The sequence below is a fragment of the Natator depressus genome, chromosome 13 (assembly GCF_965152275.1).
Source record: "Natator depressus isolate rNatDep1 chromosome 13, rNatDep2.hap1, whole genome shotgun sequence".
NCBI lineage: Eukaryota > Metazoa > Chordata > Testudines > Cheloniidae > Natator > Natator depressus.
Genome location: NC_134246.1, coordinates 2123072 through 2146556, shown reverse-complemented (window position 1 = coordinate 2146556; position 23485 = coordinate 2123072). Strand labels below are relative to the sequence as shown.

The window sequence follows — 23485 nt, the reverse complement described above, 5'->3', positions numbered from 1 at the left end:
TAAAAATTGCAGTGTGGACATTGTGGCCGCCCCAGTACAAGCCTGCCTGGCTCCATGAGTCCATACGTTGGCAGCTAGCCGGTGCCACAACATCTACATTACTATTTTTAGGGCACTAGCTTGAGCAGAGAGTGTGACTCTGTCTCTTGGGCTGGGAAGCACACCCCAGCTGCAGGGTAGACGTGTTTTTCTAAAAGATCTGCTCTAGACATTGTTTTGGGGAAGTTCTCTGGCCTGTGTTACATAGAAGGTCAGACCAGATGATCACAATGGTCTCTTCTGGCCTTGCAATCTATGAAGTCCTTTCCTGTTTGTTGAATTGACTGATGTTAAAGAGCTGGTAATGCCTGATAGAGAAATTGGAAACAACTTTTCTGGGAGCATTTCTACTCACACCAGGAGACTTATTTGAACAAGATTTTTGTTTCTCAGAATTTCAGCTCCTCCTCCAGGTTATTCCCCTCTGGATCCCATCATCCTGTGTAACACCACAGTCTTCTGCAGGAGCAAATTATTATGAATATTGCACTGTAGGTGTACATAACATAGTAAACAGTTTTGGCAGCACTGAGAGCCGTGGCTGGCAGTCAGGACTCCTGGGTTCTACTTCCAGCTCTATCACTAACTTGCTGTGTGACCTTAGACAAATCACTTCCTCTTCCTGTGATTCATGAAAACATAAGAACGGCCATACTGGGTCAGACCAAAGGCCAATCTAGCCCAGTATCCTGTCTTCCAACAGTGGCCAATGCCAGGTGCCCCAGAGGGAATGAACAGAACAGGAAATAATCAAGTATCCATCCCTTTTCGCCCATTCCCAGCTTCTGGCAAACAGAGGCTAGGGACACCATCCCTGCCCATCCTGGCTAATAGCCACTGATGGACCTATCCTCCATGAATTTATCTAGTTCTTTTCTGAACCCAGTTTAGCAGTTCATTTCTGAACCCATCTGTGCAGTGGAGATAACAATACTTGCCCAGAGTTGTAAGAATTAATTCGTGTTTGAAAAGGGCTATGGGGTCCCTAGATGAAAGACAAGTTAGAAGGGAAGAATATTCTAGCAGTAAAGATTACATAAACCCAAAGCAGTGGTTCAGGGAATTCGAATCACTTTCGTTTAGGCCCCTGGTTGCCACATTCATATTCTCTCTCTGGGAAAAAGGAGGTTTTCTGGTCTGCTCCCTCCGAGCTGTGTTGGTGATGTTCCTTTATATGCCTGTCTTTGGAAGGTTTAATACTGGGCTCTACAGTCTTGCTGAAAGTATTGGTTAAACAGATGTCATTGATTATTAACCTATTTTGTAATTAAAGGGCTGTATTATGTGGTCCTACCCAGCCCACAGGAAGAGTCCTGTAAGAGCGATAACACTTCCTATCTAAGAATAAAGAGAATTTCCCAACAGGCGTGAAGCGCCAGCCCAGCTATGAGGGGAGGCGAGCTGCTGGTTCTCATGCACGGTAGCATAAGGGGACTTTCATGCAATCAGAACAGAGTTAGACCTACACTTAAGCACACAGGGACAGTAAAGGCATGGTGTATTGCTCCATTACCATTCATAACAAACACACTGCAACTTTCTTTTGTGTCACATCTTTCATACAACCCCGGGAGAGCAGGCTGGGGAGATGGGCAAAGAAATTTTTCAGAGGAGCTTTGAAATGGGATGGATGGTCAGTGTGATATATGGAGGTCTTTCCACTGCAGCGAAGAAAGCTCACCAGCAATACTGAGGGACTAAGTGAAGTGCAAGGCTAGAAAAACCCATGGGATGGGGAAGGAATGGGGTCCATGTGATAAAGTAGGATGGAAAAAAATCATGAAAGATTTTAAATTCTAGAAGGACAGATCCACACTGGGTTTTGAAATCAGTGGGGAATAATAATAACAAATAGTAAATATTATTATTGTTATTGGATTTGTTGTGGGGAGGGCCATTATTCTAGGTGCTGTACAAATGCCTACAAAGATATGGGGTGAAATCCTGATGCCTATAAAATCAATAAGAGTTTTGCCATTGACTACAGTGGAGCCAGGATTTCCCAGAGTCTCTGTCCCAAGGAGCTGACATTTACAGAGCAATGTTGGGTGAAGAGATGAGGATGATGTGATGGAGCACATTGGTGCTTCTTTATATGTTTGAGAATGCAGAAGAAGCCCTCTGCCCATGCAGGAGTCTGGAAATCTGGGACGTAAGGGGACCAGAGGAGGGGGAATTGAACTAATGAAAGTGATGCGAGATATTATTTATTTTATCATAATTTGCATTGTAGAGTGCTTCGGAGCCTCAGCCATGGACTAGCCACTGTGCTCTACAAACACAAAACAAAAAGATGGTCCCTGTCCTAAGGAGCTGACAGTCTAAGTATAAAACAAGAGACAACAGATGGATACAGACATGCAAGGGAGCACAAGGAAACAATTAAATTGGGGGAAAACAGTAGGCGTGATATATCTTGATTTTTGTAAGGTTTTGACACAGTCCCACGTGACAGTCTCATAAGCAAATTAGGGAAATGTGGTCTAGATGAAATTACTATAAAGTGGTTGTATAACTGAGTGAAAGACTGTAGTCAAAAAGTAGTTATCAAGGGTTGGCTGTCAAATTGGGAATGCCTCTCTGATGGGTCCTACAGAGGTCAGTCCTGGGACTGATACTATTCAATATTTTCATTAATGAGTTGGATATTGGAGTGAGAGTAAAATTTATAAAATTTACAGATGACACCAAGAGGATTGGGGTTGCTAGCACTTTGGAGGACAGGATTAGAATTGAGAATGAACTTGAAAATTAGAGAATTGGTCTGAAATCAACAAGATGAAATTCAGTAAAGACAAATGTAAAGTAGGACACTTAGAAAGGAAAAAATGAAATGCACAACTACTAAATGGGGAATAACTGGCTAGGTGGTCATACTGCTGAAAACGATCTGGATTTATAGTGGATACACCGAATATGAGCCAAAAATATGATGCAGTTGTGAAAAAGTCAAATATAATTCCAGTGTTTATTAACAGGAGTGTTGTATGTAAGACCCGGAAGGTAATTGTCCTGCTCTGCCTGGCACTGGTGAGGCCTCATCTGCAGTACTGTGTCCAGCTCTGGGTGCCATACTTTGGGAAAGATGTGGATAAACTGGAGAGTCCAGCGGTGAGCACCAAAACTGATAAAAAGGTTTAGAAAACCTGACTCATGAGGAAAGTTAAAAAAGTTACGCATGTTTAATCTCAAGAAAAGAAGACTGAGGGGATGTAACCCTGTGTAACCTTTATGTTCAAATGTTCCCAATTAATCTTAAGTTGTTAAAGAGAAGGGTGCAATAAAACCAATTTAGTTTTCAGGTTTGAGCCTTTAGGTCGGTTACAGCAGAAAATGTGTTTAGTAGAGAATCACTTGGATTGATACAACCAAACTTTATTTAAAAGGAAGATAATTAGTTTAGCAAACAGGCATGCAATTACCACTTACACAATAGTGCAGTTATACTTACACTCCAAGATGAAATAGTGTATCCATGGGTGATCCGTCTGCTGACATTAGAGTGAAGTGTAATCCTGGAACCTAACAGTAGTCTGGGGATGTTAATTGGAGCTCACTTGCAATTTGGCAAAACTACTCCTTTTATACTCTGTTATAAAACTAATTAACATTAAACTGCCCTTTACCATAATTATATTTCTACCACCTTCTTATTGGCTCTTTAATTACACATTATTTAAATTAACATCTGCACCAATGTCCTTCCCATACTATCAATATAGATAGCATTTGAATAGAACATTCACAGTTCTCAAAAACACTAAAAACCTTGCTTAAATCAGTTATAACCAAGAGATAACAGTAACATAACCCTGGCTTATGGCCTTGCTAATGCTTACTTTCCCGTAACACTCTGTCTTCAACTTGTTTCTAACTTTTTCACACTAGCAATTTCCATTTCCCATACAACTTAGGCGCAAAACCTAACTTCTACTTACTTTTTTAATCCAAACTATACTCTTGGTTACGAGGGGGACCTGATAGTTTTCCAATACATTAAGGGCTCTGATAAAGAAGCTGGGAATGAGTGACAGGGGATGGATCACTTGATGATTACCTGTTCTGTTCATTCCATCTGGGGCACCTGGCATTGACCGCTGTCGGAAGAGAGGATACTGGGCTAGATGGACCCTTGGTTTGACCCAGTATGGCCATTCTTATGTTCTTATGTAAAGAGGACAGCAATCAGTTGTTCTCCATGTCCACTGAAGGTAGGATAAGAAGTAATGGTATTACTCTGCAGCAAGGGAGATTCAGGTTAGATGTCAGGAAAAACTTTCTACCTATGAGGGTAGTTCAGCTCTGAAATAGGCTTCCAAGGGAGGTTGTAGAATCCCCCTCAAGAACAGGTTGGAGAAACGCCTGTCAGGGATGCTCTAGGTTTGGAGCATCAGCACAGAGGGCTGGACCTAATGACCTTTTGAGGTCCCTTCCAGTCTTACATTTCTATTGTTCTGTAATATGGGTCAGCAGGATGAGCAGTGGTCTTAGTGCAGCAGCCTAAGTGTGGGCATAACAGCAAAGGAGAGTTTTAAGAAGGTTTTTGAAAGAGGACCATGAGGTAGATGAAGGCATAAATGAGGAGTGCAGCAGAGGTGCTGTTGGGGCAGTGGTATACACGCGCAATGCTGCAGAGAAGGCAAGAGGCCAATCTGCAGGCAGATGAGATGTCGGAAAGAAGGAGTTCAGGGTCAGGGATGACACAGGAGTTACACATGGAAGGGCTGAGATGATTACTAGAGAGACAAGGGGGATGGTGTAATATCTTTTACTGGACCAACTTCTGTTGGTGAGAGAGACAAGCCCATCTTACCCAGAGCTCTTCCTAGAGTCTAGGGTGTCACAGCTAAATACAAGGTGGAACAGATTGTTTAGTGTACGTAGCACTTATTTTAAGGGACCATTCAAGGTCCAGTGGCCTGTTAACACCTCTGCAGTCATAGGACAAAAAGAGGGGGTGTAGAGAGTTACAGATTTTTGTAATAAGCCATAAATCCAGTGTCTCTCTTCAGGCCATGACTTTTAGTGCCTAGCAGAGTTATGAATTTAAGCTCCCAGACTCATCTTCTGAAAGTGTCCTGCAGGTTTCCTTTGAGGATGAGGACTGATAGGTCAGATAGAGAGTGATGGCTTTGTGAAAAGTGTTCACAGTGATAGGGTGTCTTTACCTTTTGTCATTTTCCTGTGTCAGTTCATTCAAGTGCATAGTGATTGTCGGGTTCACCCACCTCGTTGTGATTGGGGCATTTAGTGCGCTGGCTGAGTCATACCGCATGTTGTGATAGGCCTGTGTCGGCAGGGCCATCCCTAGGAAGGGGCGGGGCCCGGGGTGGAAGTGGCGGATTCGTCTCTTCTGGGACCGACTGCGCCGGCCAATCACACTGGCCCTTGGGGCCCCCCAAAGCGTGGGGCCCAGAGTGGTCGCCCCAGTTCGCTGTAGCCAAGGGAGGGCTCTGTGTGGGCCCCTGGATCTTGAAAGCTGTGTCATGGGGGGTGTTGATCATTGGAGCAGTGGAGCTACGGCTGCAGGTCCGGTGCATGTTACTAGAACGCAGCTGTAGCGAAAGCTGAGGACACGCCCCTTTGGATCGGAATGAATGTTACCGATTCAGTGTAGTTTTGTTATGATGGTCATGACAGATAGTGCCTCTTTGTGCTGGGTGGTTAATGGGCTCCATGTATTTAAAGTGAGGGCTGAGGAAGACCAGCAGAGTGACAAAAATGCTCAAATAAATGGGTTAGTCTCTCAGGTGCCACAAGTCCTCCTTTTCTTTTTGCGGATACAGACTAACCCCCGCTGCTACTCTGAAAAAACACTTCTCGTTACTGGAGGGATACTGTCTCTTTCCAGACTTCTCTGAATCACCCTGATAGGGATGTGCGGCGAAACTCAGCTCCAAGGCCCCCACCCTGCAACTCCTTCCAGGCAGATGGGCCCAGGGCTCTGTGTGGAACAATGCTGGGGAGCACTTGGACTCAAGGGTTCAGTGTGTGGAGCAATGCTGGAGAGCACATAGCCTTGGAGTCCGTCTGCCCGGAACAAGTTGCAGGATCCGGGCCCTATTTGGCAGGAGTGGCTGAATTAATGAACTGAGCATATTGGAAGGATCTATAAAGGTTAATTTAAGTACCAAATCCTCTCAAAAGGCATGTCCTTTCTCCTTCTGATCCACAGACAAACTCCCTTTACTGTTGAGAAATAGATTCAAAGCATCATTGCATTTTACCCAGTAGTGTTGCTATGGATGGGTGGTGGGGACGGGGGACGTTACATTATAATCCAGTACAATGCATCTTTGTTTTGTACTGTGCCTTTCATACAAACAATATCCCCCCAAATGCTTTCCCTAAGTTCAAAAATAACAGAAGGGGAGAGGACATGAAAAGGGGCATTTTCCAATGAGCTTTGAGTGAGATGGAGAGTCAATGGGGAGAAAAGTATCAGGGGGTAGCCGTGTTTGTTTGTATCCACAGAAACAACGAGGAGTCTGGTGTCACCTTAAAGACTAACAGATTTATTTGGGCATAAACTTTCGTGGGTAAAAAACCCACTTCTTCAAATGCACGAAAGCTTATGCCCAAATAAATCTGTTAGTCTTTAAGATGCCACTGGACTCCTTAATGGGGAGAAAGAAACAGAAAGGATTTTAGCAGAGGAGCAGAGTTTGTGGCTCCATAAGGCAGAAGAATGTGGCTTGGCGATAATCACAAATTCTGCTCTGAACCATGGCCTACAACATCTCAAGAGTCTGGCTTACGAAAACATTTTATTTTCCAAATTTGGAAAAACAAACAAAAAATAAAACCTATTTGCCTGGTTTTAATCTTCCCAGCAGAGAGCAAATTAGCTATAGGTTTAGGTGGCTTTTTGTTTATTGAAACGGCAATCTCCAGTGTTTCAGAAGGCTTATCCAGGACTAAGTTTTTGGACTTTTTCCTTTATTCACTTGTATATTTTGCATGTGCAGCTCCATTTTTCATCTCTGTCTTTTGCATGAAGTGGAAGAAAGGTCTTGGAGTGAGAGTCCCAGTTCTACTATGTATTCCTGTGTTACCTTGGCTAAATCACTTTTCCTCTGTGAAATAGGGATAATAATATTCCTGTCTCTTACAGGTCTGTAGCAACCTACTGGTGAATCAGGTACAGAAAATAATAACAATTAGACATGGGGCATTAAACCCCAAATGCCCTCTGATACCTTGTCCTGGGCAGAAACTGGGCACATTGTGTCTCTCTCTCACCCAGACTTCAAAATTTCTGTCCCCTTTTTAAACATTGGTAACCCCATATTAGCTTGTCATGAGGATTTTGCATTTGTTGTGAGGCTTCATTCATCTTCAAAAACTGCTTTGAAATCCTCAGATGTGTAGATACGCAAAGTGCTGTTGGTGAAGTGACTCTATCGTGTGTAGGCTGGTTGACCTGAAGGTTATGGGGTTTACCAGATCCTTTGCTTCCAGCTGGCCATCGTGGGATGATTGGCTCTTTATTTTGATTGCAGTGTGTTTTTGTTGTTGTTATTTAACATTTAGAACGTAAGAACGGCCATACTGGGTCAGACCCAATGATCCATCTAGCCTAGTATGTTGTCTTCCAAGAGTGGCCAGTGCCAGGTGCTTCAGAGGGAATGAACAGAACAGAAAAGGAGTACTTGTGGCACCTTAGAGACTAACACATTTATTTGAGCATAAGCTTTCGTGAGCTACAGCTCACTTCATCGGATGCATACAGTGAGCTGTAGCTCACGAAAGCTCATGCTCAAATAAATTTGTTAGTTTCTAAGGTGCCAAAAGTACTCCTTTTCTTTTTGCGGATATAGACTAACACAGCTGCTACTCTGAAACCTGAACAGAACAGGTAATCCTCGAGTGATCCATCCTCTGTTGTCCATCCCAGCTTCTGGCAGTCAGAGGCTTGGGGATACCCAGAGAATGGGGTTGCATCCCTGCCCATCTTCATTAATAGCCACTGATGGACCTATCCTCCATTAATGTATCTAATTCTTTCTTGAACCCAGTTATACCTTTGGCCTTCACAACATCCCCTGGCAGTGAGTTCCACAGGTTGACCGTACATTGTGTGAAGTAGTGCTTCCTTTTGTTTAAGCCTGCTGCCTATTGATTTCATTGGGTGACCCCTGGTTTTTGTTATGTGAAAGAGTAACTAACACGTCCCTACTCACTTTTCCCACCCCATTCATGGTGTTATAGATCCTGGTCCTATCCCCCCTCAGTGGTCTCTTTTCTAAACTGAACAGTCCCAGTCTTATTAACCTTGCCTCAGATGGAAGCTTCTCCACCCCCCTCCTCAGTTCCGCGGGCCTTCTCTGGCCCGTTTGGAACTCTGACGTATCTTTTTCGAGATGGGGGCGACCAGAACTGGAGGCGGTATTCCACGTGTGGGCCCACCCTGCATTTATTCCGCGGCATGAGGACATTTACTGTTTATCACTTTATTATTTATTGGGCTCCTTCAGCGTCCCCAGGGCGATGGGGAACGGGGGGGGCACGCTCCTTGCCCCCGACAGCGCGGGACAGCCAGCCAGGGCCGCGGCGCGGAGCGGGGGGAAGGGCCCCCCCCCGGGGAGCAGCGCGTTTCACGGACCGTCGGGTTCATTGTCCAGCGGTGGGAGCCGACGCGCACTAGCCCGCCGGGGACGGGGCGGCCAGGGGCAGCCTCCTGCCCTGTGCAGCGCCGGGGGGGGCAAGCCGGGTTAGTTCTCCCCCCCCGGGGCCAGCCTCAGCGACCTGCGGGGCCTCCCGCTGCTTCTGCCCCGAGCTGGCCCTGGCCCGGGCTCGGGGGGGGGGGGGGGCGCAGCGCCCGGCCCGGCCCCCTGCCCCCGGGGTGGAGCAGCCGCAGCCGCAGCCGCAGGAGGGGCGGCCCGGCCCGGCACGGGGAGGGTTAACGCGCCAAGTAAATGTAGCTTTGCGGTTGCCAGTTTCCGATTCGAGACCCGGGAAAAGTCACGCCCGGCTCCCAGCGCCCGCCGCGGGCTGCAGAGCGGCTCCGCCGGGCCGGCCGCGAGCTCCGTGCGCCCGCCGGGGCCGGGGGGGCGCGGAACGGTGAGTCCGGGCAGCAGCCCCCCCCCCCCAGGCGGCGCGGGGGGAGGGGCCGGCCGGGCTGCGGCAACAATCGCTGCAACTTTGTATCCAGGAGCGAAACTTTCTGCACCCATGTGAGCGAGCGCGGGGGGGCCGGGCCGGGCCGGGATGGGGGGCCGTGCTAGGGGAGTAGAGCCGGGCACGGGACTTCGGGGGGAGCCGGCCTGGGAGGGGAAAAGGGGGGGCAGGGACGGCTGGGGGGAGCGGCAGAGCCGGATACAGGACCGCTGGGGGGCAGAGCCGGGATGCAGGGGTGGGGGGAAGGAGCCTGGCGGCGGCGGCGGGGGGGGGCAGAAGTTGGCAGGGACGGCTGGGGAGTAGAGCCGGGCTGGGGGGAGCCGGGGGGCGGGCAGAGCCGGGCACGGGACCGCTGGGGGGGCAGAGCCGGGCACGGGACCGCTGGGGGGGCAGAGCCGGGCTGGGACGGGGGGGGCAGAGAAGGGATCGAGCCGGGCACGGGACCGCTGGGGGGCAGAGCCGGGCTTTGGGGGGGGCAGGGAAGGGAACGAGCCGGGCACGGGACCGCTGGGGGGGGGCAGAGCCGGGCTGGGGGGGGCAGAGAAGGGATTGAGCCGGGCACGGGACCGCTGGGGGGCAGAGCCGGGCTGCGGGGGGGGGCGCAGAGAAGGGATCGAGCCGGGCACGGGACCGCTGGGGGGGGCAGAGCCGGGCTGGGGGGGGCAGGGAAGGGAACGAGCCGGGCACGGGACCGCTGGGGGGGGGCAGAGCCGGGCTGGGGGGGGCAGAGAAGGGATCGAGCCGGGCACGGGACCGCTGGGGGGCAGAGCCGGGCTGCGGGGGGGGGGGCGCAGAGAAGGGATCGAGCCGCGCACAGGACCGCTGGGGGGGGGCAGAGCCGGGCTGCGGGGGGGGGGCGCAGAGAAGGGATCGAGCCGCGCACAGGACCGCTGGGGGGGGCAGAGCCGGGCTGCGGGGGGGGGGCGCAGAGAAGGGATCGAGCCGGGCACGGGACCGCTGGGGGGGGCAGAGCCGGGCTGCGGGGGGGGGGGCGCAGAGAAGGGATCGAGCCGCGCACAGGACCGCTGGGGGGGGCAGAGCCGGGCTGCGGGGGGGGGGGGCGCAGAGAAGGGATCGAGCCGGGCACGGGACCGCTGGGGGGGGCAGAGCCGGGCTGCGGGGGGGGGGCGCAGAGAAGGGATCGAGCCGCGCACAGGACCGCTGGGGGGGGCAGAGCCGGGCTGGGGGGGGCAGGGAAGGGATCGAGCCGCGCACAGGACCGCTGGGGGGGGGCAGAGCCGGGCTGGGGGGGGGGCGCAGAGAAGGGAACGAGCCGGGCACGGGACCGCTGCGGGGCAGACTCGGGATCGGACTCCGGATCCAGCCGCCGCTGGTCCAACATCGGCAGCAAAGGCGCCGGCAGCCCCCGCTGGGCGCCGGCCGGGCTTTGTCTGGGGTCGGCGGGAGGGGAGGGGAGGGGAGGGGAGGGGAGGGGAGGGCGTTTCGGGGGGGCGGGGGGGTTGAGGGTATTTTGATTTGGGGCTGGTGGCTGTTCTTTGGGGTCATGGGGCTGATCTCATTAGGGGATTGTCGCTGGTATTTGGAGCTGGCTTGGGGGTGGTGGGATGATCCGGGCTGGTCGTTGGGGGCGGGGATGGGCTGCTGTTGGGACCCTTGTACAGGGAACCGTGATGGAGTCTCAGCCGCGGATTTATTGATGTTCGCTAATAATAGTCCTGGTGGATGCTCCCGCACTGGCCATTTTAAACCACGATCTAAAAGCCCTGCGGTGGGGGTTATCTTGGGGCAGTTCCCCGGCCTGTGGGGTGCAGGAGGGTCAGACTCACTCCGTGATCACAATGGTCCCTTCTGGCCTTGGAATCTATGGAGAAGAATGTCAGGCTGCAAAAAGAGCTTCACCTGGGGCATGAGTAACATGTCAAAGAGGGACGGACACACATGCCTTGGGGGATTATCCTGAGAATTTTCATACATCCACAGCTGTGGGTTTATAAAGCCCAGGAGTGCACAGTAGTAAATTTAATCATTATTTAGGTCACTGGTTAATGTCGGGAACCTTCCCTCTCCCATACATTAGTACTGTTTGTTTCAGCCAGACTTTTAGTTGGATTTTCCCTCATGTTCTGGGTGGGAAATTGGCAGAGGGATGGGGATTATCTGGAACACAATGACACAATGAATTTGGCTCAGGGAGATTAAATGACTTGCCTAAGGAAACCCAATGAATCAGTGGCACAGACAGAGATAGAACCCAGTGAGCTGCTCTAATCTGTAGGTAACATTATATTAAGTGTTCCCTAGATTTAGGCATAAAGGGCCATATTTTTAAAGGAACCTCAGTTTGGCCTCCTTTTCAGATTGTTGCATATGCAAATGAGTATGTGTGCAGAATTGTGTGCCACAAACAGAGAGTGTTGGGTTCTTTTAGCTGTAGGCTTTACGAATGGGTCAAACAGCTCGACTGCCTTCCCGTGTATTTATTGTCATGTCTTGGAAGTTCATACTTATTTCTGGGAAGAGTTTTTATACAGAGATGAAGGATGGTCCTGGGGTACAACAGTAGGAGCTCTGTGTTCAGTTCTCTGCCCTAGACTCTCTGCCTCCCACAGCTGAAGTGTGCAGTGCGGGCAGTGTAGGGCTGCCTATGATGGCACAATGCAGTGCCCATGGCAGGGGAATTCTCTGGCTGCTTGTGGGCTGGTTGGGGAGAGACAGAATGCCACCTTGGGTAAATCACTTAATCTCTCTGGGCCTCAATTTCCTATCTGTAAAATGGGGATAGCAATCCTTCCTTTGTTTGTCTTGTCTGTGTAGATTGTAGTCTCTGTAGGGCAGGGCCCTATCTCCATGACTGTGTACAGCACTCGGCACAATAGGGCCCTGATCTCAGTTGGGACTCATAGATGCTACTGTAATACAAATGCATAAATAATAACAGCTGTAATGGTTCCACACTGGGACCTGAGTTATGGCATTTGCATGCTCAAGTACCTTTGGATACATTCCTAGTTTTTTGACCGGTTGTCTGGAAATGCCTTTTTTGTTTCTGTTTTTTGTTTTTAAAAAGCAGATCTCGGCTGGTTACTAGGGCATCAGGTTGCCCCTGGCCTGGGGAAGGAAGGGGAGAGGGAATTCTTCAGTGCTGAGACTTTCACTGCAGGTTCCATACACCGAGCCTTCAGGTAGTGACACAGTTAAAGAAACTGCACTTTATTCTGCTTCATCCTCCCAAAGGCCAATGAGAAGAAACTCCCTTGGTGATATAATGGGGAAGGGGCTAGGTGGTGTCTAAGAAGCAAATTCTGCAGCAGCTCTGGAGCTTGCACCAGTCCCAGGTGGATGGGAAATGCAGCTGGATGGAGACCTATGGGGAAGAGCTGAAAGTTAGGGTCTCTGTGGTTGGTAAATGTGTATTAGAGAAAATGATCCACGGAAACACAGACAGTAGGAGATTGGAAAGAAGCGAAGGCTCCCCTGGGCCCAGCTGTAGGGGTTGCACTTACTTGCTTCTCTGCAGGTACACTCAGTTACTCCATTTCTTCCTAAATGACTGGCTTGTTTATTGCTGTGGTTATTGTTATAGCATTGAAGTCTGAATGATGGGCCCGGGGGGGAGGGCGGGAACAGGCGTGGATGGAAAGAGTGAGGTTTTGTTGCTTTATTTCTCCTTGTGCTGTTGCTTGTATGTGTTTAGCGCTGGTGAAAGGTGCCCAGCTGACAGCCGTGGAAACTGACAAACTTTTTCTACATAGCAGGTGCAACTCCCTGCTACTTCCTGCTTCAGCCCAGACCTGGGAGTAATTAATCTCTTCTCTGCATTGGGGATTTGCCCTGGTTAGAGAACTCAGAACAAATAACATGTGATAGATGTTAGTCCCAGTTGCTCAATGCATTACTGGAAGATGCTCACATACTGGGGCAATGAGCATGGGATACGAGCCCATATGGAATAGAATACAGTAGAATAGTGACTGGCCATGTGTGTAGCTGCTTCAGAGCAAACGCCTAGGCCTTGCTTTCCCTAGGCAGCAAGGTATTTTTTCACCACTTTTTAGCTAACACATGGTGACTCTCACATTAGTGAAATCCTAGTGTGGACAAGGCAGCTGTCATTTTAAAATGTGATACCAGGTTGAGGTGAATGTGGGGGTGGGAGCAGGGGCGGGAGAGGATGAAATAACAAAAAAAAGACAGACAGTAGAGTTAAAATTGGGGAAGTCTCCAAGCCTGTGATTGTGGGTGAAAAAGGGGAAACTGGCAGCAAGGGCAGGGGGTAGAAACAGGAGGTGGGTGGGGCAGGGAAGGGACTGGCCTTTTTAACGAGCACATCTGCAAGTCAAGAAGTTCCTTTTCTTATGAAACTGCACACCCCAAGTACCTCTTTACTTTTCAGGATTAGAGGGAAATGCTCTATTTTAGGGAGAATGAAAGACCATTTGGGAAGTGATGGCCCAGAGCTCCCAAATCAGCCATTGGTGTCAGCCATTGGTATCAGCTATTTCTTTTTTGTCATTCAAATGGTTTTTGGGTCATGGCTGACATCCCACCCATCATGTAAAACGCTTCCCTGTGGTCTTTTGACATGCACACAGAGGTATCTACAGGCAAAACCAGGCTGTTTCCATTGCACTCTCTGCACCTACAGAGGAAATGTACCTGATGAGGGTAACTCTGTTTCCTCTGGAATTAAAACTGAAACTAGCCCAACTGCATCTTCGATGAGGACTGGGAGGGTGTGGAGTCTGGTCATTGAAGCTGCAGTAGTCAGCAGCGACGGACACAGGGCCTAGGGGGACAAGCAGGTTCCGAAGGGCGGAAAGGCCTGGAAATAGTGTTTCCGGGGGAAGCTCAAGTCAGGGTTTAGAAGGCAAGGCTGTCTCTGCCTTCCTTCTCCTGAATGTAGGTGGTAAGCTCTTCAGGGCAGGGGTGGATCTGTGTTGCTCTGTAAGCAATGAATAGTACAACATGATCTTTACCCAGCATGCAAACCTGAAATGGCCTGGGCTGCAAAGCTGGGATCTGGATCTGATCTCAACAGTTTCATTGTCTCAGTGGGATGTAACTTTTGGGGGCGAGATCATGGTTCCAGATGCAGAAGTATCCCGGGAGTAGCTGGGCCCAGCCTCTTGGAGGGCTTTGAATATCGGGATCAAGACCTGGAACCATTCTATTCTGTTCTATACAGGTTCTTACACTGTGCTCATCACCATAGTACCTGAGTGTCTTCCCAGTCATGCATTAAGCAACTGTGACTATTACATGTTTGTTCTCTCCTTCTCTCCCCAGGGGAAGAAGTGTGTGCAGGGGGGTGTTTAGTTTTGGATGTTTTTAATTTTTTTTAATTTTTATATATAATCTGTATATACACACATTGCTATCTGTGTACGCTAGAGAAGGCAGGTTGAAGAAATGTACCGTGCGTTTGGAGCGGAAAATGGGGAGGTTTGGGTTGGTTCTTTGCTCCTGGAGGAGTTTGGTCTCAGTCTGGGGCTGGCCCCTGAAAAAAGCTCTGTCTCCTATATTCACTGGAGCTTTGTATTCAGTGGGAGCTAAGTGCAGGGAGCAGGGCACTGGAATGGTGCGTTAATGGACAATGGCTGTGATGATAAGGAGATGGGCTGTTGCAGATCCTGTTCAGTATCAGTCAGAGCTTTTTCAGGGTGTGCACCTTCATTCCTAGATTTAATGGGCTGCAATAAACCAGGGCTGGCAGTCACAAAAACTGGGGTCACCCTGGCCAGGTCTTTGTAGTTTTTTAACTTGCTTTGCACCATTTGGACTGGTTGGTTACTACCCTCTTCCATTCATCCTGGACAGTGAAGCAATATTTTCAAAAAGTGAGTGCTGAGGCTGTCCCAAGAAAATGTCCATGCAAATAGCCATCTGTTCCATGCCTGTATGTATTTTGCAGGCCCAGCATACAGGCTGTCTTTTGAAAATTCAGCCCCGAAGCCCGTGTGGTGTGTTCTGGCCTGTTTCACTTTCTGGTACAGTTGTGGTGTATGGGATACCAGCTCTGTAGGAGAATGTTTACGTTCAAACAACACACAATTCTTTTCAATGAAATACTAAAAGACCCCCAGTGAAACGTCAGAACTCCTTAGCCCTGGGGTTCACCATGAAGGAGAGTCCTTTCTGAAAGTCACGTGGGCCAAAGTAGCCTTGGTGTGTTAGACTCCCTTAGAGAGCTGTGTTGCTGGGGGAGCCTGACTGAGATGCTCACAAGAAATCACAGCCCTCTTAAAAATAGTAAGGCATTGTACTGGATCAGCCCAGAACATTCCCTTGTCTGAATGAAGATTACAGGATTCAGCTCTTTAACGATTCGAGCTGTTGCTGTAGAATTGCTGTACTGTAATACCCAGGGCCTGCCTCCACTGCTGAAAAAGCTTTTTTTTTTTTTTTTTTTACCCTTGGGGTGGCTATCCCACACGAGGGAGCCGGAGGTGAAAACACAGTGGAGATGTTTCAGAGTAACAGCCGTGTTAGTCTGTATTTGCAAAAAGAAAAGGAGGACTTGTGGCACCTTAGAGACTAACCAATTTATCTGAGCATCCGATGAAGTGAGCTGTAGCTCACGAAAGCTTATGCTCAAATAAATTGGTTAGTCTCTAAGGTGCCACAAGTCCTCCTTTTCTTTTTACAGTGGAGATGAGGCACTTGATTTAGTTTTACCACTCGGGCCAGCCCTACGTACCTGCCTGGGGTTGAGCTTCGGGGTTGTGGTTAAACTCAAGTGCCTGGTCTTTGCTGTGTTCTCCCTCGGGATTGCTCATGCACGCTAGCAAGGGAAAAACGCAGCTTGGTTAGAGAAGCCCTCCGTAGCAGTGGTGGCTGGAGTGGAAACAGGAGTAAGCCCTTATTGCCCGCTACAGACTTTGAACGTTTGTGTACTAACCAGCCGTGATCAGGCAGCAAAACCCAGGTGCAGATTTTGGACATCCCTGAGTTCAGGGCTGTTCAAAGCCAGGATTCTGGTGTAGACTTATTCTAAAGATAGAGGTAATTTGCAAAATTTGGATGTGGATGTAGGGGTGGGTTTCAAGATGTTTGGATCCAGGGTTCAGGGTCTGGCCTGTCTCTAGTAATAAACTCCTAATATTCAGTAGTAACCTGAAATCTGTGGAGGGACCCTGGAGTCCCTAGAGAGAGAAACTGTGACCTTTGCTGCCTTTGTTTGTGAGGTGTGAGAGTCTGTTACTCCCAGCTTCCAGGTGAGGCATCTCGGGGGAGGAAATGCTGCTCCCCCTGAGCTGCTAGCTGCAGTAGTCAGCAGGCCTTTCAGGTCTCTGAGTAGCTGAGGGGAGTCTAGCGAGTCTGGGCAGCTCCCAGTAATTGTTCATTTGGTCTGAGAGCAGATGTGCTGGATCAGTGGGATTGCTACAAACAGCTGTAGGGGTTTACTTAGCTTGAGACTCTCTCTTTCCTCTGCCCCGTGTTCAGACACTGTTGTTGTGCTCTGGGGAAAGGATCTGAATGTGCACTTTGTGGGGACTTTTTGCTTTTGGCAGGTGTGGGATGGACACCTGACTGATGACCTGTGTCAAGAGCGTAACCAGTCTTAAGGCCAAAACGTCTTCTCTAAAAGTTCAGTCCAGACGGCTCCTTTATGCTTGTCGGATGAGGTGAAAGAAGAGCTGAAAGCAGAAACCTCAATTGTTTCTGTACTGCCTATAACACACAGATTACAGAGGCATTTGTGTCCAAGTTGATAGAGAGAAAAGATAGGATTCTCCCACCCAGGCTCTGGTCCTGGATGCAGAACTATCTGGAGAGGACATCAGTGACCTGGTCAATGGGTACCAGCACCTCTCTGCTCCTAGGGAAGATTTCACTAGGTCCTGAGTCAGGTAAGATACCAGTGACGTCAATGGGAGTTTGGGTGAATATGGGCCTCAGGTTCTGAGCTGGTGGGAACAGCAGGTCCTTCGTGCTTCTCAGGATCAGGCCCTTCAAGTTGAGTTAAAAATGTCCCAGGAAAAACATGGGTTTACACTGGGAAAAGTTGTAGACCACATTCATGTCACATCATGGCTCCTGCTACACAGCAGCGAGATGGCTTCCTTCATTGGTCCAAGGGAAGCCGCTGCACTGCAGCCCTTTGGTGCAGAGTGCTTCTGAGATAGTCTGGGAGCTTCCGTTTACTAAAACAGGACCAAGCAAGGACATATTGGGAGGGCAGGAGACACGTGGGCTCAGGTGAAGTGCCCCTCGTTGCATGGGAACTGCTGGACAGGTTTAGGAGAGGGGGGAAAAAAAAAAACCCTTCTCTGAATAAGAGAAAAAGAGAGAGAGGAGAAAAACAAAAACCGGCCCTGTCTTTGTTCTTTGGCTCAAGACTGTGCATCCCAGCTGACAACCCACAGCTCAGGAGGCCCCAGGGTGACATTAAGGATGTATGTTTGCGACAGTGATGAGAAATTCTGGCCGACACAAACGCATGGTATGCTGAGTACTAAGCAGAGCAGACCCCATTTTGTGCACCGGTGTGTTGCTGTGACTATGGCTGTGCTGGCAGGAGAATGCTCTAAGCACCCATTCTGCTGCGTCTGCATCAGTGGATTGGATCAGGCCCCAAGCAGAGATTGAGGCCCTCCACAGAACTCCTTGTGGGCCCCTCTTTGTTCCCACACATGTGTGTTCTCCAGAGAAAGAGCATGACCCCTAGTGGGGAGCTGTCGGGAAATGGAGGGTTCTGTTTTTAGGCAGAAATGAAGACTTTTAGAACCAATTGCGATTTGAAAAATCACTTTAGTTATAACACTGTTGCCTGCACCCTGTACAGGGTTATGAGACCCTATTCATCATTACATTTCTGGTGGGGAGCGGAGAATTTAATTTGTAGGTGACAGACTCTCCCGTACTTAAACCACCAACTTATTTGAAGTTATAAATGTTTGATCTCTAAATGGGTGACGGGTCCAATTGGGCCTTCAGTGATACTGCTGCAGCCACAGTGAATTCACTGGCTATGTCTGCAATGAAGATGTTTTCAGTCCTCCCCCCCTCCCCCTTTTTTTTTTCCTTTTCTATTTTATCCATTTTTTGTTGTTGTTAGTTTCTGAAATCTGCAAAACACTTTGGAACGGCACTGCTCGGATTGGATTCAATGAGGGAAGGGCTGGGCTCTTGATAATTATTCATATTGTAGGGCTGGGCCCAATAACCTAATACTTATTTCATGTATGGGAGCAGGATCAGGCCCAAACCTGCAACCTCGTGTCCTTTAGATCCACAGTAGCTGTGTCATTCTCAGTGAATCTTTGCTGATTAGGAAAAGGTGAAGCTGGTGCTGGTTCTAGCTGGATGAGGGGAAGTTAGACCAAGGAGGAGGAAATTCTAATAAGACACTCAGGATGCATTTCCTACTCCTAGAGCTGATGTGCTATGTTCGTCCAGAATGGGTCAGATCCTACTTTCGGTGCAGTGAATGGCAGTTGCCATTGACTTCCATAGGAGCAGGATTGGGCCCTCCCTCGGCCAGTTGTCACAACTGAGCAGTAGTAGTGAACCCATCTCACTGCCAGTTCTGAAATAGTTTTATCCCCCTATAAACAATTCATTAGGTGGGCCAGTGGCTCTAGACTTGGTTAAATGGTTCCTGGGGTTTGGCTGAAGAGAAAACATTTTAAATTAATAATTACTCTGACTCTATCAAGATTATGCCCCTACTTCAGTTGAAGCCCTTCTGCATAATTAAACACGCATGGCTGCTGAGCCCCTGCTCTCAAGTAGCTTGCGACCCTGTGCCTCCCAGGGTTCATGAAAGGGATGCATGCTCGCAGCTCCACCCCCTTTGTGCTCCCTGCAACTTCAGTGTGCTAGCACCAGTGTCACAAGGAGCAGACGTTGTCCCTGGCTCCTGAATCTCCTCTGGAAAGTAGGACTCACAGGCCTAGTCTGCTGAGGGAGAAGGGAGCGTAAGGGGGCCTTTGAATGTCAGTGCTGGGGGAGAGAACACTTCCACTGCCTCTCTGCCTAGCTTCTCTGGTCACCTCTTTCTCTGTCCCATATGGACTGCCGTGAAAACAATGCACGAGACTGGCACTAGCCTTGGTTAGGCCAAAGAGTAGAGGAGAGAGTTGGAAGATGCTGAGAATGGATTGGAAGAGGCAGAGGCCTGAGGCAATGTCAGGGTGGGGCTGGAAGTGTATTTTCTGGACTACATCAGCATTAATCCAGCTCCCCACCAATGTGACTGAGAGCAGAATTTGGCCCTCTGTTTTTCAGCAGACATATTGTATGGGGTGGCAATGGCTGTCCCCTAGTCAGTTTAAAGCATCCCATAATAAGCTGGATTTTTAACCCCCTTCACACCACCTTCTGCAAAAAAAGACCCGCGCTTTCTGCCATGTTGCCTTCTGCAGCTCACCTCGGGGAGAGGAGGTGCGTGGGCAGTTTGATGAGAATCAGAAACATTTGAAAAAGCCCGTGCCCTGTTTGGTTCTGTATTTCTGACTTTGTGGTTCATTCTGTTTCCAAAGGAGCTTGGATAAGAATCTCACAATGGCTTTGGTTTGGTTGCCCCTGCTGAGAAGGGCCGGGCAGCATTTTAGTGGGAGATTTATATCTGTTTAACCAGACACTACAACTGCTTGCCAGTGCACAAAGAGAGTTGTTTAAGCTATTGATATTGGTGTAAATGCCAATAAACATGAATGTTCCTAACGGACCTTGTCTTGATGTCAGGTTTTGCAGTTGCAGCAGCTGCCCTCCCAAAGTAGCTGGAGCCGGGCTGCAATTGTGGGGACCTGAGCTGCTAACCTGCTGTATTTCTTTACTTTCTAAAGGGCGGGTGGATTTTTGTGCAGAAAGTGTGCTATTGTGTACGTGTTGTCTGGACTCCCCGATAAACTCCTTACATTAGAAATCAAGTTGTTGTGTTATTTGTTTTTTTTAGAACTAAAATAAAGCACGTCTCCTGGGCCAGATTCTGCAGCTCTCGCTCGGTCTTTGTTGCAACCAAGCCCCCTTGGATTTCAGGGGGAGCTGCAGCTGAGTGTGATCTGCATGACTTTGTCCCCACTGGCTGTCTGGCTGGTGCATTTTAATATTGCTGCCCCAGCTCATCCTATTGCCCTGAGCTACAGGACAAATCCCCTCTGCGCATTTCTCAAAGGAAAATAACCAGTCTAGTGGCAATATGGGGACTTGGTTTTCCCTGGTAATATAGGCTTTTTGGAGACATCTCATTCCTCCAGCGTGACTGGGGACAGCAGCTTGAAATCCGGAACAAGAAATTCCGCTCTGGATTAAGGATGTCCATCCAGTCTGTTAGATTGGTATTTCTCCTCTCACGCGCACCAGGATAAATTGGGAGCAGCTCCACTGAAGTCACTGGCGTGTGAAACTGGCCTGACTTCAGGACTAATGCCTAGACGCGCCGTTCAGATCGTTACCAGGCCCCATGGAGAATGATGTAAGGAGCAACACTGAGGAGAATCAGAGCCATGTGTGAATCTGAGCAGGACGGGGTACAGAAAGGGACTGATGTAACGTTCATTCGCATCGGTGAATTTCCATTAATGTCCATGGGCATTGGACCAGGCCTTAAGAAAGCCGCTAAGTGGATGTTCAGTTGGGCTGCATTTAGTAGGTTACGCAGCCCAGTTTGTCTTTCTCAGACTTGACTTGGCTGTATTTAGTGAGTGGCTAAATTTCTCCCCTGTTGTACCACAAATCATTTCCGCAGGCTAGCATGAAAAGAGACAAGTGCCATGGCGATGGGGAGACAGACTGCAGGGCAGAGCTGGTCTTTGTCAATGGAGGCTGCAGTGACCCTGCTGAAGAAGAAGCTTCTCCCCCAGCTCTGGAAGCAAATGGGAGGCTCAATACACAAGGTTAGTCTCCTCTTACTGTACTCGCAGCATGGGCTGGGCTCTGGATTTCCACGGCTGACCTCTTGGGGGTGGTGCTGGGTGCAGTGGAGATCATTGCGTTGGGTGCTGGTATAGGTCGGGCTTCTCTACGGTGGCTCTCATCTTTGTAAGGCTGGATCCTGCTCTCATTGAAGACAAAGGCAGTTTTGCAATTGACTTGAGAGGGAGCAGGACTGGGTCCAAGATGGGCGGTGAGCAAGCGCAGTAGGGCAGATTCACACGCTGGTATTCTGTGGCGCTTGATTTATTTCACTGATGCTGCACAAGTTAATAATAAACCACTGGCATCTTCTGAGCCGTAGAGCACATTGAAGAGACATCATAATTAACAATGGCAACACATGCTCCTATTGCAAATTGCCTGGAGCCATGTGACAGGCTTTGCCATCCTGAATCATGTGACCAGCTGTGCTCTGCCTCCCTGAGTCATTTGACTGTGCCACCCTGAGCTAGGCAAGCAGCACAGAGGACAAATAAATATGCACAAAAGAAGTTTTGCCAACTCTTGCGATTCTATCAAGAGTCTCGTAATAGTGAATAGATTTCCCCAGTGCCCCAGCTCCTGGAATCGTGTGGTTGGGTCAGACTGTCAGCTTTTAATTAAAAAGAGAAAGGAGTAAATTTCTAGCCTGTGTGGCTGTGGAGAAAAGCTTGAAAATACAAAGAGGAAGTGGCAGCGCGGCTTAAGGGGTTGAGCACTGAATTGGGACTCAGGAGACCGGGGTTCCATTCCTGGCTTTGCCGATGACCTTGGGGGAGTTGCTTCTCTTCTGTGCCTCAGTTTCCTCATGTATAAAATGAGGATAATGATACTGACGTCTTCTGTAAAGCGCTTTGAGGTCTGCTGCTGAAAAGCTCTCTCTGAACTGGCAGTTACCATTATTGCACCCTAAAGGCCTAACATTTATCATTTAAAAAATAAAAACCCTTTACAATTTTTAAGGCAATCTCACAATTTGTTGACAGCTGACTGATGATGTTTGAATGCTTGGGGTTCGCAATCCTGCAGAGGTGAGGTCTGAGAATGTCAGAATCTTCAGAGTTGGGCCAGATTTCCTCCCTAGGGTGGGAGGGTCGTGGGTGAGATCTCCCTTTCTCCAAATAAGGACTTGTTGATTTATACCAAATTTCGTGCTGTGGTAAGCGGGTCCCATTCCAGAGCAACTGACTGAGGGCAGTATTACTTTGGACTTTTTTTCCTGTAGAGGCTGTGGACCTACGAATAGTGTCCACTAGGAGCAAGAAGGTTGCCAAGGAAGACCTCGCCAAGGAAAACCTGTCTTGGCCCATGAAGCTTGGCGAGGCTCAGGAGGTCAGTTTTTTCCCTCCATGGAACATTGTGCTCTGGTTTCCCTGGGCTGTATTCTGTGGTGTCCCTGGGGTTGTCGCAACAAATCTTTTGGTGGCCTCAGAGTGCAGCCATCAACGCTTGCTGGTGGCCGCTCTGACAAACCCGTCTGCCTGTCCATTGCTTCCTGTGGCCTGGCAGCGAGAGACACCCCAGGGAAGGTGGGTTGGGAACTCACCAGCTGCGTGTGAAGTGCCTGGCTCCCCATGCCCCAGCCAGGCGGGAGTGGGAGAGCTGCCCAGGGGAGTGCCCCGGCAACCGAATGCTGCGGCCGCCTCCATTGACAAGAGCCTCCTCCGGCGCCCTGTACACTAGCCCCATGTCTCCAGGGGCACTGCCTGGAGCCCTCAAGGAGGCTGCACGGTGCAGGGCGCCAATCCCTGTGGTGGCACCAGGGCTGGCGCCAAGGCAGTGCATCTCGCTGCCCTGGGTAACAGCTAGTCAGGAGCAGCAGCCGTGTGCTACTTTGCCCCTGCCCCCAATCTCTGCCCAGGCTTTTTGGCGGCAAGGAAATTGCTGGTGGCCGCATTTGAGAGACACTGCACGTGTCTGCATGGTGGTTTAACAGCCCATTCGGTGAAACAGGTGCACAGCTCATCTGGGAAGTACTGCTGATAATTGCGTGGGCCAAATTCTGTGCTCCTCATTTGTTCTTTACTCCCGTGGCCTGAGGAAGTGCTGCGGGAATTGGCCCTGTGACAAGCCTGGCAGCTTTCTAGATGTATTCAATATGGACCGTGCATTTGATCCAGTCTGGCCCTTCTTGCAGTCTCTGTCGGCAGTTTGGGAGCCAAATTGCTCTAGCTTCTTTCTCAAACCAGAGAAATTCTGAGGGACAGTTTAATCAAAAAGAAAACCAAAAAGCCAACCAGCCTTCAGTTATAGCTGGGTTATCTCCTGTTTACAGAACGAAGAGCGTGTCAACAATGCGAGACAGTCAATAATTCCCTCCCCTCTCGCCCCAGGATTTGAGTGTGGTATAGGAGGTGTAAGCTTTATATTCCTTTACAAGGGTACATGGTCTTGTGACCCAAGCGCAAGATCGGAGCTCTAATTCCAGCTCTGCCATGGATGGTGAGACCTTGAGCAAGTCCCTTCCCCTCTCTCCACCTTAGATTCCCTGTATTTAAAATGTGGG

At 49.4% G+C, this 23485-nt stretch overlaps 1 protein-coding gene across 4 annotated transcripts in view; it reads left to right on the top strand.

Moving 5' to 3' along the window:
* The first annotated feature begins 9031 nt into the window (after positions 1-9031).
* Positions 9032-23485, top strand: part of DNMT3B (DNA methyltransferase 3 beta) — a 47194-nt gene continuing 32740 nt past the window's right edge. For 2 of the 4 annotated variants that reach the window (XM_074969739.1, XM_074969740.1), the window contains exons 1-3: positions 11983-12302; positions 20813-20960; positions 22205-22311. In XM_074969739.1, the coding sequence (XP_074825840.1) occupies positions 20819-20960; positions 22205-22311 (249 nt within the window). In that variant the 5' untranslated portion in view covers positions 11983-12302; positions 20813-20818. Of the gene's footprint in view, positions 9103-11981; positions 12303-20812; positions 20961-22204; positions 22312-23485 lie in introns of those variants that run through there. The other 2 variants (XM_074969738.1, XM_074969737.1) reach the window with 2 other exon arrangements.